Genomic DNA, 14,677 nt, shown 5'->3' on the forward strand with positions numbered 1-14,677 from the left:
AGTCCAGGCCTGGTAGCCAGCAGCAGTCATCATTGGAAAGCACCAACAGTGGAGTCAGCCACAACCAAATCCCATATATACAATGCTCTGGTTGCTTGGTTTCTGTCTTTGGTGAATATTTATTTGACTAGTTCTTGACAACGTCATTCAACTGAGATCATCTGATTATTTTTACTGTTTGAGATGGAGTCCATGTTTTACTGAGGCCTCTAACTTGTTAGGTTGGAGCACCAGGCCCTCAAAGTGGTGATGACAGGGCTGCTGTACCTTTTTGGGTGGCTGGCCTACAGCAGCTGTGGACAGAGGATGGACTGGCTCTACACATCTGTACTGTATCCCACGGAGAGAGCCTACAACTTTTCCGAAAACCCCGGGTGAGAGGAATGAACATAGAGATCCTTTTAAATTACTTATTATTAGTAGTAGTAGTATTCTAATTCCTAATTCTATGTGAATGCACCCAAACATTTCCTCTTTTCCTCCACCACCTTTTCTGCAGTTAAGTGATTTTCCTTTTTCTTCTTCATAGAAACGGGGTGTGGATAAGGGTCATAGTGTGTTCCAGCAGCGTGTCTGCAGGTTCCTCTCTCAGACCTTCCTCAGAGCCATCACCCATTGGCTGCCCCAGCTCATGAGCCTATTAGACCAACAGGCCTATCCCCCAACCGTCCACATACCTGCCTCCTGCCTGGACAGCTTTATCTCTGTCAACTCAGACAAAATGGTTGGTGGTAGGTACAGGTGAATGCTTAGAATCTGAGATTGACTTGATGATGTGGATGTGTTCGCTGTAATGTGCTGTATCTTTGTCCTGTGTCTCAGGCTGTGAAGAGGACCTTCGGTCTGAACCCAGGCTTCTACTGGCAGACTGTGGAGACTCAGGAACTCAGCTGTCAGAGGCCTGAGACCATGTGCACTCAGCTGCTACACACAGAGGTAAGAACATCTTATGTCTCAGCTGTTCCAAAGCTCCTTGGTATCATCTAACCTCAGTGTTAATACCCCATGATCATGACTGTTGGTATAGGATGAGGAAATCAACCATACAGTTTTTTTCTTCTTCTCCTCACAGATAGCTGTTGCTCTGGGATACACTTCTTTGTTCCTGCATCCCCTGGTGGTTCACCACACCCTCCAGCTTCTCCACAACTCAGGGTTGGATGTTTGTGGCCTCCGCTTCGTTTACCCTCCTCCTGGCCTTCTGACCAACAGTGCCGGTAAAACGTTTATCAACTAATAAACTTCTATTCTGTTCTATTCTTATCTAGTCTGCAGATCTTCAGTGGCCTAGACTGGAATGATTCAGTAAGTTATAGTAAGTCTGTCTCTGATTCAGGCAGGGTATCCTACGGGCAGGGAGATGATGGGGCCGATCAGCCCGTCCTTGCCCTGGCTGTCCGAGGGCCTCACGCCCCCGCACCGTGTGACAGGATGTAACAGGCCCTTCAGACCCCCTGCTGGCTAGGAAGACAGACCCGGCATCCATCAACGCCCTTCACTACAGCAGCAAGAACTTGCCCCTCCTCTACTCCCCTCGCCTGGCCAGCAGTGTGCACAGGGAACTGGTCACGTGGTTCGCAGGGAGAGTTCCAGGAAATAATTCCCAGAACCCTGACCAGGCTCCTACTGACAGGTGTGTTTGTAGTCCAGAGCCGTCCTGATGTCTCACAACCATCACTCAAACATTACAAGTAGAAAAACAAACATATTACTACTACTAATAATAATTTATTTACATTTTATAGCTCTATACCTTACATAAAGAATCTCAAAGCGTTGTAAAGCAACAAACAACAAAAAAACAAGCAATTTAAAAAACAACAACATCATTAATCATCATGAGTAGATGGAAGGTCAAGAGACTGAAGGTTTACTCAGTAAACACTGATTGATACATTTGTTTTCATCTTTTTGGGCTATATATATATATATATATATAACACACACACAACACAACACAAACAGTAATCAAAGTATTTCACAAAAAACATGATTTTCTTCCAACACTCTCAGCTCTGCCCCTGGTGATGGAGCGGGAAGCAGCCCCTTGTATTTAACCAGGTCCTCTACTACCCTGTGTGCTACTGTTAAATGTAACTCAGAAACAAGTACACACTTGAGGTCAACAATTATTCATAATAAAAGTCGACATTAGAATCCAGTTTACTTTTAACCACCTCTGAGCGAATTTATCATAAAGAGCTCTAATCCGCCTAAAGTCATTTTCCATTGCTTTGTTGCCATTATATGAGTTCTAGCATGTCTCAATATTGACTAATCTACGCTGAACAAAAATATAAACGCAACACGTAAAGTGTTGGTCCTATGTTTCATGAGCTGAAATAAAAAATCTCAGAAATGTTCCATTCGCACAAAAATCTAATTTCTCTCAAATGTTGTGCACAAATTTGTTTATATCCCTGTTAGTGAGCATTTCTCCTTTGCCAAGATAATCCATCCACCTGACAGGAGTGGCATATCAAGAAGCTAATTAAACAGCATGATCATTGCACAGGTACACCTTGTGCTGGGGGACAATAAAAGGACACTTTAAAATGTGCAGTTTTGTCACACAACACAATGCCACAGATGTCTCATGTTTTGAGAGAGCATGCAATTTGCACGATGACTACAGGAATGTCCACCAGAGCTGTTGCTAGAGAACTGAATGTTCCTTTCTCTACCATAAACTGCCTCCAATGTCGTTTTAGAGAATTTGGCAGTATGTCCAACCTGCCTCACAACAGCAGACCATGTGTAACCACGCCATCCCAGGACCTCCAGATCTGTCTTCTTCACCTGTGGGATCATCTGAGAGGGGGTGGAGGGGATGCTGAGGAGTATTTATGTCTGAAATAAAGCCCCTTTGTGGGGAAAAACGCATTCTGATTGGCTAGGCCTGGCTCCCCAGTCGGTGGGCCTGGCTGCCAAGTGGGTGGGCCTATGCCCTTCCATTGGTGCACCCGTGCCTAGTCATGTGAAATCCATAGATTATGGCCTAATGATTTTATTTCAATTGACTCATTTCCTTATATGAACTGTAACTCAGTAAAATCTTTGAAATTATTGCATGTTGCGTTCAATATAAATAGCCTACCTACAACTGGTAAAAAGTTGCTGCTCTGTCTCTGTGCAGCACTCTCCCAACCAGTGCTCTCAACGCACGCACACCCCTCTGGCCCTCCCCATCTCCACCATTCAGTAACAGCCTGCTCACTGCCGGATAGTCAGCATCAGGCCACAGTGAAATATATAGAAGTTGCCCAAAAACCTGCCACCCGCGACCAATACATTTTCACCTGCGACATCGTTTTCAAAGTTGGCCAATTATCAGGAAAACTGAAAACACGTCTGCAGTGCATCACAAACATACGGTTCATAATTGCCAATCACAACACTGGACTGGCCAATGGCAGGAATTTGTTAGTTCGTCCATCACTCCAGTAAAAGTGACCAATTTAAGGTTTATAGACATGCAACCGCCTGTTAGCCCACACCCCCATCAGCCTAGAATCCAAACCCAAAGGTGCCAAAACTTGAGAGAGCAATTTGAGAAATTGAAAGTGAGTGACTATTGCTGGTGGACGATTTAATGCACTCAAATACTTTTTTACACGTTTGAATCATGTGTGCTTGCAGTTCTATATGTACTGTTTAAGACATTTTTCTTTTTGATCTACGACGAGTTTCTGCTCGCTCAAAGTCACACTTGCAAGCTCTCAAGTTTAATTTGCGCTCTTGACTGGCCTGTGCACTCGCGCATTCTCGCGGGACCGCAATGCAGAGGGCTCCGTATTGCTCCTCATTGACATGATTGGTTTACTGTAGGTAGGGGCGGGAGGTCCAGTATAAAACACAAACTCACTTCCTTTGCAACTTCCTTCACAACAGCTCTGCTTTGCTAAACCAAGAGGATGAAAGCCATGACGACTGCGGAGGCTGCATGGCAGTAAATGCTGTACGGCCAATGTACAGATTGACCATGCAGACAGAGCCTTTTACGCACTAATGCAAGATAGACTAAAATAATGAATGAAAACCCTTCATGTAGCCTATAGTTATAAATTGCTCCATAATTATACATTAATTTATTTAAACGTATTGTTTTCTCTTTCAACCTGCCCGCCACCCACACTGTAAATCCTTATGCTTTACTAGCACAAATATATTTAACATTTTAGTCATTTAGCAGACGCTCTTATTCAGAGCGACTTACAGTAGTGAATGCATATATTTCATACAATTTCATACATTTCTTTTTCTGTGCTGGCCCCCCGTGGGAATCGAACCCACAACCCTGGCGTTGCAAACACCATGCTCTACCAACTGAGCTAGATTGAATTTAAATATATCCAAATGTTTCACACACTCAAACACTTTAAGTGGTACTGAACCAAAATTTGATGAGAAGTCATGTGAACTTTTTTAAATTGACCTAAACAAGTACACACTTTTAATAAGTATTTATAACATATTATTTTTAAGTGACAGTCGCTTAGTTGTATAAGTGCATATAACAAACACAGCTTGCACATTGAACATTTATTTGCTTGTAGGTGCAACTTAAACGCAATTGTAACATAACAAAACCTGGATTTAAAAAGTTAGCATAACATTTGTTTTACTTTAAGTGCCCTGAACTGAAATGATTCCACTTTCTGACACATAAAGAAATTATCTTTCAAACAAGTTATTTAAGTCATTTTGCACACAAACGTATTTAGTGCAATTTACATAAAAAATATACTTTTATTTTGTTGCCTGTGATATTTAGTTGGCGTTTGTAACATTATACATTTGTGTTCAAGTCAGGTAAACATAGTGTGTTTACAATTTACCTTTTAATTGTCAACCTTGAATTATATACATTTGTTTAGCTGACTTCACAATAAAAGTATTATCACCTTGCTAAATGTAAGTAGCACTCAAATATTATAAGCTACTTTGGTGATTTATAAGTCCATGTCAGATGAACATAAAAATTGCAATGTAAACAAATGTAATTTTGTGAGTACAAAACATTTCCAGTATTACATTACTTTCAATAAAAAAAAAGTATGATGTGGAAATTAGAGCAACTTTTTTGTGTTGACTTCAATTTTAAATATTGTGTGTCTTCAATTTAAAACCTATTTATCTAATATGACTTACAGGTTTTCGATCAGCTGACTTTGTAGTAAAAAATAGCCTAATTTAATTATTAAGTAATATTTTTTTACTTCGATATTCACCGAATTTTGTTTACATACATTTCATGGCGAAATTCCCAGCCTAGATATATCATGCCACGCAGCGGCTAGAGGATCAGTAGCTAACGTTACTTGCTTCCTGCATAGAATTTTCAGGGTTCGCCTGCAGCGTCGCGATTACTTCCATTGTACTTGCTCATTTACGATTACGTTGCCACTGCTAGCAAACGACAACGCACGGGACCGGAGGCGTTTTTGTTCAAATGGTACGTAGAAAGCCAACTTGCTGTACTGCATGTTTGCATGTTTATATAAGCGAATGTCATATGCGAGGTTCAGGCTAGCTAGATACAGCTAACCTGCTGTCCCACAGTGAAGGTAGTTAGCTAGCTAAAGAGAAGTGTTTTGTGTGACCTATACTTTATGTATGCCGTTCTGTTGGATGGAATTGAAGGTTAAGTTTGTGCCCACCTCCAATGTGGTGGCACCATACTTTTTGTTGCGTGTGGCTACCGACATCACTCAAAACATCTTCACATTCACATATAAAGAATATGCTTAATTCGAGCATATGCATATTAATGCCATTACTACTTATTAAATTACAGGCTTGACATCAGACACCTTAACATAATTGTTATTATGGTCTCTCTGGTTTTGCAGAAATGGATATGGCATCATCTCCCTTCAAACTTAGTGATCTTGGTGGAATTGAAAGGATGATACTACCAGAACGTCCAGCCACTATTGACCAATTTATCATTTTACTGAGGCAGCAATGTGACATTCCTTACACCATTGACATTCAATGTCAAAACACAGTCTGATTCCCAGTTTTTCAAGCTGACCTGCATTGATGATCTGCCAAACATGGGCACAATTAAGCTTTTGATATTGGAGGATGCCATGACTAGCTTTGGGGTGTCATTGAGTAATCCACACTTAACTTCACAGCATCCAGGACAACCGAGTGACAACTTTGAGATGCCAACCTTTTCACATGATCTTGAATTGTTACTGAGAGAGGGAAATCAAGGGTTTGACCAATGTGGAAGACAGCTGGTGTTAACCAGAAACCAAAGACAACAGATTTCGGATGGCGTGGCAAGAGCTATGTATGAGAGGAATTAGTATCCAAGTAAGTGTGGCTTTGAAGATGCTGCAAAAGCCTTAGTCCACTGACATAAATTCCTTGGGTCACCAAACGGGTGGGAGGAATGGAAGAATGGCCTTAAGTTTAAAGTAAGCAAATACAGAACGAAACTAGGCAGAGATAGGTGTCCTGAGGTTGGTAAAAAACGTGCCCAAAAAAGGAAAGATCCAGAACCACCACTAAAACACAGTTTACTGTGGCACAGTCAACCTGTCACAGTTCCCTCAATCAAAAGTTGAAGCAGATCAGGAAAAGCTAAGGGCCGATATTGCTCTTGAAGACACACAGAAGACACACAAAGACTTGGCTGTAATCAATCACTATATGGGAAAGACATTTGCCCTGAGAAGACAGAAGATTCTGAACATCAGTCCTGAAATACAGACAGTGGAGAATAGATGGCCGGCACTATTTCTGGAGTCACGGGTATTGCTTTGGCCTGGTGACAGTGTTTACATTCTGTTACAATGTCTAGAATGGAGGGTATGAGTTATTGAGTTATTGTCATTCGAATGTCAGGCGAACTGCTGCCCTTCATTGTCTCCCAGCACTACTTCTTGAAAGCGACTCAGAGGTGTTCAAAACCTGCAATGTTGGTTAATATACTTCAGGGTTATTACAGAGTTTAAGACTACCCCTTTTAATATTGACGTGCCTTGCCCAGAAATCACAACACATCTTCCGCGTTGGTTGATCTGTATTTTACACTCTTCCGGTTGTCATACTGTAGGAACGTGAGTCAAGAAATCCTGGTGTCCTCATTGGTCCAGTCTGCGTACTTGCTATCATCTCTGATGATGAAGATGCAGTCTCCCTTCAGCCACACCAAGTCTCCATCATCCACGAAGATAGAGTGGTGATGCACAGCTTCCAATCCTGGCCAGATGCTTTTCTCGCTCTAATTGGCCTGGTTTATGCTCTACATCTGGATTACCCAAAACCCATGTCCAGCTCATTTCTATTCATTCAGCAAGTGTTCCTTAACGTTGATTGCGAAAAGCTCAAATCAAGTTTTGGCCTTGAAAAATAAACTGTAACCTAATTCTAATCTGTTTTCAGGTCAAATGTGCCTGTGGTAAGACAACAGATTTTTTTCTCTTTTTTTCTTCAACCTTAGAAAAGAGAACACAAAGTTTGTGTATGCTTTTTTTGTTATTTCCTTTCATGTGGGTTCTCTTGAAATGTAACCAGAGGAACACAAATTGACAACTGTGAATCTCATGTGTTTGAGATGTTGTTGTGGTATTCTCCAATAATAAATAATATTAATTTGTACAGTTCGACATGAAATTTACACCTGAACCTAAATTATCTATATGGAAGCACGCTGGGAGGGATTGGCTTGTGTGTTGTTGTCTTTTAGCAAGGAGGTAGGCCTAGTAAACTATGACTGTGCTTTTGTAGACTTTGTAAAAAATACATTAAATGTGTACGTTGAAGGGGTTAAATTTGTGTTACACAATAATACTTCATCTATTATGTTTGTTCTAGGTTATATTGCCTAACCAGCAAATACTCACAAGCAGTATTTGAATTATCAGACGTCAATACACTTATTCATTAACTTGAAGTCATTAGACGTTTACAAAGCAAAGCATGATGAACTGCTAAATGGGTTGGCTTTGAACTTTGCTCCCTGGTTTGCTTTGAGAGAACATGCCATCATGATAACCTCTACTTACAGTACTAATGCTGAGCACATTCATATAGCAGTCTATACAGTAACATATTCAGTCATCTGTCTGTTTTATAATATTGTGGTGTTGAGGGAGCCTATGGTCTCCAGGTACTCCTTCAGGCAGTGTTAACAGCAGTGCTCCAACAAGAATTGATTTTGGCATGTTGTGTGGCATCTGCCTGTTCGTTGCACAGCATAAAATTGTTTTCCGCAGGAGGGTTAACTGGTGCATCTGAACATCACTGTTAGTAGGCCCAACTTCTAAGACACACCATACACATCAATTTGAAACTAGGGAAATGGAACGGTTAGGAAAGGGGTGGCTAGTGAGGTCTAAGTCGGTCTCTCTTCCTGCCTATCGTTCCTTCTCCTCTTATGTCTTGTCATCTTACTTGCCTCCTATTGTCTCCTCCCACAACACACACCAGCCACATGTGGATACAGCCAGATAAGAAATGGTTGGTGAGGTCTTCTCATGCCCTCTACTCTTTTGTCAATTTTTTATGCCTTACACAATTTGTCCTCCCTATAGTCTCCCATCAGACAGAGTAAATTGTGCTGTTGTACTGTCCTCTGCAATGACTTGTGTGCTGAGACTAATCTGGCCCTCTATAACATTGTACTCTGTCAGTGCGTGTGGTGTATAGGTGATAGACATGCTTACTCTCTGGCATGATGTAGGCAGAAAAAAGCCTAACAGTGAGAATAATACAAATTGCTAAATGTAGTAATGCCCAAATTGGTTAGGGCCAAACCTATTTGAACGGTGACAAGGTGAGGATGGAGGCCAACTCAAAATGTTTTCAGGAGGCCTATATTCCCCAAATTATGGCACAATTACATTACACATTCAATGTGTCCAGGACATGGTCCTTAAGCTCCTGGTGTCCAATTCAATTTAGATTTTAAAACTGTTTTGCATCTGATTGAGGAAGTGGTCTAGTGTTGACTAAATGTAGCTTGCACCTGGGCCTAAAAGTGATAAACATGGTGTTAATTGGTCATTGGTAATTATTAGATTAGTCATGTAAAGTGTCACTGTGGATTTCTGTCTGTCTCGTATGAAGCCCTGAATTAAGAGTAATGTTTATGTTCAAGTGATATAACCTCTAAAGAGTAAACTGCCTGTGATATAGCAAAGCTGGTTAATTAGATTTTTTGGGGGGGGGCATCTGGAAGGATGTATTCTTTTATACTGAAGCCCGCTCATCGGCCAAAGGCAACATCTTCTCTGTGATCATACAGCACTTTCTCCAAGTGCATGTGCAGTAGTATACCTCACACACTGACTTCCCGCCAAGGTTTGTACGATTACATATATATATATTAAAGCTACATTGCATTAGGGAGCCAATTTCTGAAATAAATAATTAGATCAAAACCATTAAATAGTACAACCGGTCCTATTTTTTTGTAACAAAATTCTGTATGTCAATCCAAAAAAATCTACTATAACTAGAGGGAAAAAAACCAATGCAAAATGGTCTCCTCCATTCCACAGAAATCACATTTATAGTCAATATTCAGCTTGAATCTTTCCAAAAAATGTTTCACAGGATAAATTCTATGTAACATTTTAAATTAAACTTCTTTTACCATGTTACTGATACAATATTTGTTAGCAATTTTCTGTTACGACTTCTGCCGAAGTCGATGCCCCTCCTTGTTCGGGTGGTGCTCGGCGGTCGACGTCACCGGTCTTCTAGCCATCATTGATCCATTTTTCATTTTCCATTGGTCTTGTCTTCCTACACACCTGGTTCCAATCCCATTCATTACGTGTTGTGAATTTAACCCTCTGTTTCCCCTCATGTCCTTGTCAGAGATTGTTGTTATGTGCTCGTGTATTTGTATTGGTGCGCAACGGGTTATTTTACCCATGTTATTTTATTTATGTACGTTGGTTTTTGGAGTTTGTTTTATCTTAATTAAACTACTCCAGTTACACCAAGTTGGTTTCTCCTGCGCCTGACTTCCCTGCCACCTACACACACAATGACATTTTCCATGCTTTCCCCCATTGTATATCACCATAGATATTTTACCAAAAGATGTAGTATATTTAATTCAACTGCTAATAATACTAGGTACATTTCATATTCACAAATGCAAATGGTCTAATTCAAAACCTAACTTTTTTGCACTTTATAAATGAATTGAAACAATGGCACTACTTTAGCTCAAATGAAAAACAAAAAGGCAATTAAAACTTGTATTATTAATGAATATGATTTGTTTCTTTAGGATTCCTGGCAATGTAAACAGTTTATGTATGCTTGTTTGCATGTGACTATTCCTCTTTTGTTTGTTGATAATTGTTTTTTTTATAGATAAATTAGGGAGCCAATTGTGAGCACGGAAATCTAATGTAGTCTCATTATTTAAGTTAGGGAGAAAATTTCCGGGGCTTAGGTAACGTTAACATTAGATAGAGTCGGTTAACTTTTCAGCATCTCATGTTAGCCAAATAGTTTGAGAAGTGCTGCTGGTTTTCATGACCTAGCCTAGCTAAATACAAAATTACCCGAATGGTAAATCGTTTATTTATTTTTAAGAAACTATGCGTAATATATTACATGATTGTCATAATGTTAGTTGCGGAACATTGTGAAAACTTTGTAGTTAGCTTTGGCAAGCATGACTAACGGGTAGCTAGCTAGCCAACTCTGACGGATCAATGTAAAGTTAACATCGATAATTTCATGTTAAAATCCATCTCCGTATTTATTTGATGTTCTAACTGGTTGGCAGCCCGCCTCAACAATTAGCTAGCCTAGCTAACGTTAGGGGGGAGTAAAGCAGTTTTCAATTGCCTTTGTTTTAGGTATGTGCAGAGTACCATCGCATCACAAACCAGCAACTCCGGGATTCGTTTTATTCCATGTTGACCAACACACAGAACGTTTGCTAGCCCTATCCAGAGAAACAGGGAAAGACTGGAAGAAATGGACAGAAGATAGCTGGCATTCTGAATATGTACAGCCAGGTATATAAATGAAGTCAGTAAGCGAAATGTAAAGCAAATGATTGGATTGAAATGTTACATTTTAAGATCAGTGATACCCTTTCACAGATATAATTTGTTTGTAATGTTTCTCTGGAGCAACCACGCGATGCGAACACCGATCGAACTGTTGTCCTCAGATGTCTTCCATCAATACTCCAAGAGGATGACTCTGGAGTGTTCATAACTTGCACGGTGGGTTGTTTTTGTGTGTGAGGTTCAAATATTCTTTGACCCAAAATAAAGGAGGGGAGAAAATACTAATGTATCTTCATAAGTTTATTGTGACATGATAATTACATTTGCATGTTCTTTCTCAGGAGGGAACATCCCAAGACCCTGCAGCCATCGAGACCAGCAGCCATCATCTGTCATTGATGACGATAGAGATGTAGCTGCTGTGCCAGTCCATCCAGGAAGAGTCTACGTGGTCCTTGAGGAGAACGTGTTTCTGAAGGATTTCCGGTGCTGGCCTAATGCACTTGTATGTTTGTACGGGCTAATGTACTCACTCCAACATGGATAACCGAATTGCACGAAGAACACGCTTATGTTTATACAAAAAGTGTTGTTAAACTTGGATGGAGACACAATGAAGCCAAAGGTCCTTGCTTTGAAAAATCAACTGTAAAATACCAATACCAAAAATATTTATGGCGCTAAACAATTGTACATAGTTAAGTTATCCTATAAGGAAAAGAGATTTAGGGATAACATTTTTTAAAAACTACTGAAGACGACTAAATGTTTTGTAGGCAAATGCCAACTAAAATGTCTGCCTGCATTTGATTTGATCTGCGCCTTTAGTCAAACCAGTCACAGAAATGAGAGTCATGTTATACTATTGGCCTTTAATCTTAACATGTACAGAGATACAAGAGTAACTTGACTTCATTTGGTGTAGAGTTTAATTGAAAGTGTTTCTGTTTGGGAAAACTGAACATTGGCATTGTGAAGTTAACTTACAAATCCTTGTATATAGGAAGCTTTGGAGGCATTGGCCACAAATCTCACATTGCTGACGTCATCAAATAAAAAATGGCCGAGGTCTCAGAGGATGAAAATGGATAGTGAGTCTTCGTGGAGTTGTAAGGAGAGGTCGTTTGCATACCTGTGTAGTGTTGTGGACCGGTACATCTAAGAACGTTAGGGGAAACAACGTTCGCACAAACTGTCTACTTGCATTTAGAACGTTTATATGTCCGTTTAATGATTTGGCGTGACACGTTAGTCAGGAATGAAGGTTTAGGACCGAAACATTGCGTGCATGAGTACATTTTATAATCTGCAAGTATTACTTTGTTTTGTAAACATAATGGAGTGAAAATTGTCATGGAGGAAGAAATGTAAATTGTCAACATTAATCTTCATTTTAAACAATTGAATGTAGTCAAGTTGTTAGACTGTGAAATGGATGTCGCACATCACTACCTCATTTTTATTTAAAATGTTTAAATTGAATGGAAGCTACCACATCAGTTGAAAGTGTTAATTGGAGAAGGGACATTATTCTGTGCTTATGTTTTAATAGTTAAGTTGTTGATGGGGAATGTTGCAGTGTTACACAGTATTGAATTGATTGAAAGTTGGAGTTTGTTAATCGGAGTCTTTTAAAAGTTCTGTTCAAATGAGTCATGCTGTACACATTCATCTATTGATGGATGCTAAAATAGATGAATCATGTTTGGTGCATTCATGTAATTAGAGATGCGTTTCTGAAGACGCAGTGTTTTAAAGAAAATGTCATTTTATTTTCTAAGAAAAAAACGGTTGTAAAGCTAACTTGCTTTAGACTAGTTGACAAAGAAAGAACTTGGATTTTAAGAGTAGTTTTTTACTTAAAATGTTGAAGTGCAGCTGGTTTCCACAAATGATTTGAGTTACTTAACAACAAATATCAAGTTACACACACTAACAAATATTGTGCCCTGTTTAATTAGCTTGTTTCGATGTCTTTATTTTCACTCAGGCAGGGATGTCACTTGTCTGGGGTGCATTTAGAAGTACCGGCTGCCCATGGCTGCGACAACCACTTTCATGAACTTCTGCCAGGTTGCCTGGATTTCAGGAGTGAAAGAGGCTCCGAACTTGGCGGCAATGACAATTGTGAGGACGTCAGCCAACACCTGTAGACAAAGGAGGAATATGTTAAATAAGACTGACGGTTTTGTTTTACCTTTGGAATTAGACGTATTGTTCTGAATGCTATATGTGTAGCCTAAAACATATTGCGCAAGACAGAAGACATACCCGGAAATTGTCAGGGTCGACGAAGAGTTTGTTGGCGTGGGTCTCGCTCAGTGACTTGTATGTAGCCAAGATGTTTCCCATGTTCTTCACAGCTTTGTCCAGAGCTCCACACACGACCTTGCCGTGAGCAGCAACTTTGGGGTTGCCCATGATTGCTGCGGGAGTGGACACGTCTCCGAAAGAGCCGAAATAACGCTGAGTCCAGGGGTAGACGATCAGGACTCTGTCATTGCAAGAACACCGAAAAATGTGAATTATTTTGTAATGTATTTCAATTATATGCCTAATTAATACTCTAACATGCTCCATTCAAACTTAACAATATCACCTCAATATTAATAGTAATGATAACAGGACAAGTATAATAGTGTTATAATTACTCATGATCATCTACACTATAAGATATATTAAATGATATATTTGAATGAGGCTGAAGCCATGACCTACCTTGCCAGAGCCAGTGGTCCGACCTCATTGATATCTACTTTGCCCCAGACAGCACTGATGGTGCTCTTCTCGGCGTCTGTCCAGTCAACCATGTTGTCAGTGTTTGTTTTCCGGTTTTGCAACAAGATTAAACAAATTAATGTCTTGTGAAGGGAGACACTGCATGCAATTTATATTTATGAGTGGTCTCCGCCCACTGGAGGCGGCGCATATGATTGGCTCCGGCAAAGATTAGTATTGGCCAAGTGAGCGCTTCAGCTCTCGGACTTGATGACAGCAATTCCAATAAGTTATCTGTTAAAAACAACAGAAAATGTTAATGTATTAGTTGTTACAGAATCAAGTCTGTAGGTTAGATTCTAAAATCCGGAAGCATATGTAAATAGGCCTATACAGTTTTATCTAGATTACCAACGTTTCAAAATTCGCATGATCACTAGCAAAACAGTTTTGTTTATCCAACTGATGCAAGATTATGGCAAAACTATTCAAAATGTTTTCATTGCAGAGTATAAGGCTATTCAAATAAACGTTTCTAAAGGGATGCAATCATTTTTTATGAGCTTTGATAATTTGATAATTCAAGCTAATTCCGGCCTACAATTTGGCAGTTTCCTATCTAGGACAATATTATGCCTTCCTTTTTTTATTGGGGGATTCAGACCGTTCAGCCCATTTTAAGTGATTAATTTCAAGACATGAAATATGATAAACAGGAATGTCCTGTATTATTTGTAGATAGGTGGGTACCCATAACTTCTGACTTTTTTTTCTCCGATCATCATATCGAACTTTAATTGAATACATGTGAAATGTCACTTTGAATAAATATTCTCCAATTGAATGCAGGTCTTTGAAAGTGGATTTGATTTGTACAATTTAATTTACCAAGGTGCATCGTAATTTTAATTAGCTAATTAACTAGTTAACACATTTTTATATTTTGGCAAAAGCAG

The 14,677-nt window shown here is 39.7% G+C and overlaps 1 protein-coding gene and 1 long non-coding RNA gene across 3 annotated transcripts; one reads left to right on the forward strand and one right to left on the reverse strand.

Annotated features, from left to right (window-relative positions):
- Positions 1-10,477: 10,477 nt before the first annotated feature.
- On the forward strand, positions 10,478-12,449 carry LOC115171220 (uncharacterized). 2 transcript variants are annotated; one of them, XR_003871157.1, is made up of 4 exons: positions 10,478-10,551; positions 10,845-11,006; positions 11,094-11,219; positions 11,345-12,449. It is a non-coding gene; the product is annotated as an uncharacterized LOC115171220 (long non-coding RNA). The 2 variants fall into 2 exon arrangements; XR_003871156.1 differs by having other exon boundaries at positions 10,845-11,219.
- Positions 12,450-12,842: 393 nt separating this feature from the next.
- On the reverse strand, positions 12,843-13,886 carry LOC115171216 (hemoglobin subunit beta-1). Its single transcript, XM_029727814.1, has 3 exons — positions 13,722-13,886; positions 13,275-13,497; positions 12,843-13,150 (listed from the first exon to the last, which is right to left on the reverse strand). Exons 1-3 carry the CDS (start codon positions 13,811-13,813, stop codon positions 13,022-13,024), a joined length of 444 nt encoding a protein of 147 aa, XP_029583674.1. The 5' UTR covers positions 13,814-13,886; the 3' UTR covers positions 12,843-13,021.
- Between the last annotated feature and the right edge of the window lie 791 nt (positions 13,887-14,677).

Source organism: Salmo trutta, chromosome 32 (genome assembly GCF_901001165.1).
Source record: "Salmo trutta chromosome 32, fSalTru1.1, whole genome shotgun sequence".
NCBI lineage: Eukaryota > Metazoa > Chordata > Actinopteri > Salmoniformes > Salmonidae > Salmo > Salmo trutta.

Excerpts from the sequence above, each read along its gene's own strand:
- LOC115171216 (XM_029727814.1), bottom strand. The coding sequence starts at position 13,813 with ATGGTTGACTGGACAGACGCCGAGAAGAGCACCATCAGTGCTGTCTGG. Across the intron at positions 13,498-13,721 it reads GGACCACTGGCTCTGGCAAG|AGTCCTGATCGTCTACCCCT; the intron begins GTAGGTCATGGC and ends TTGCAATGACAG. Across the intron at positions 13,151-13,274 it reads TCGACCCTGACAATTTCCGG|GTGTTGGCTGACGTCCTCAC; the intron begins GTATGTCTTCTG and ends CTTTGTCTACAG.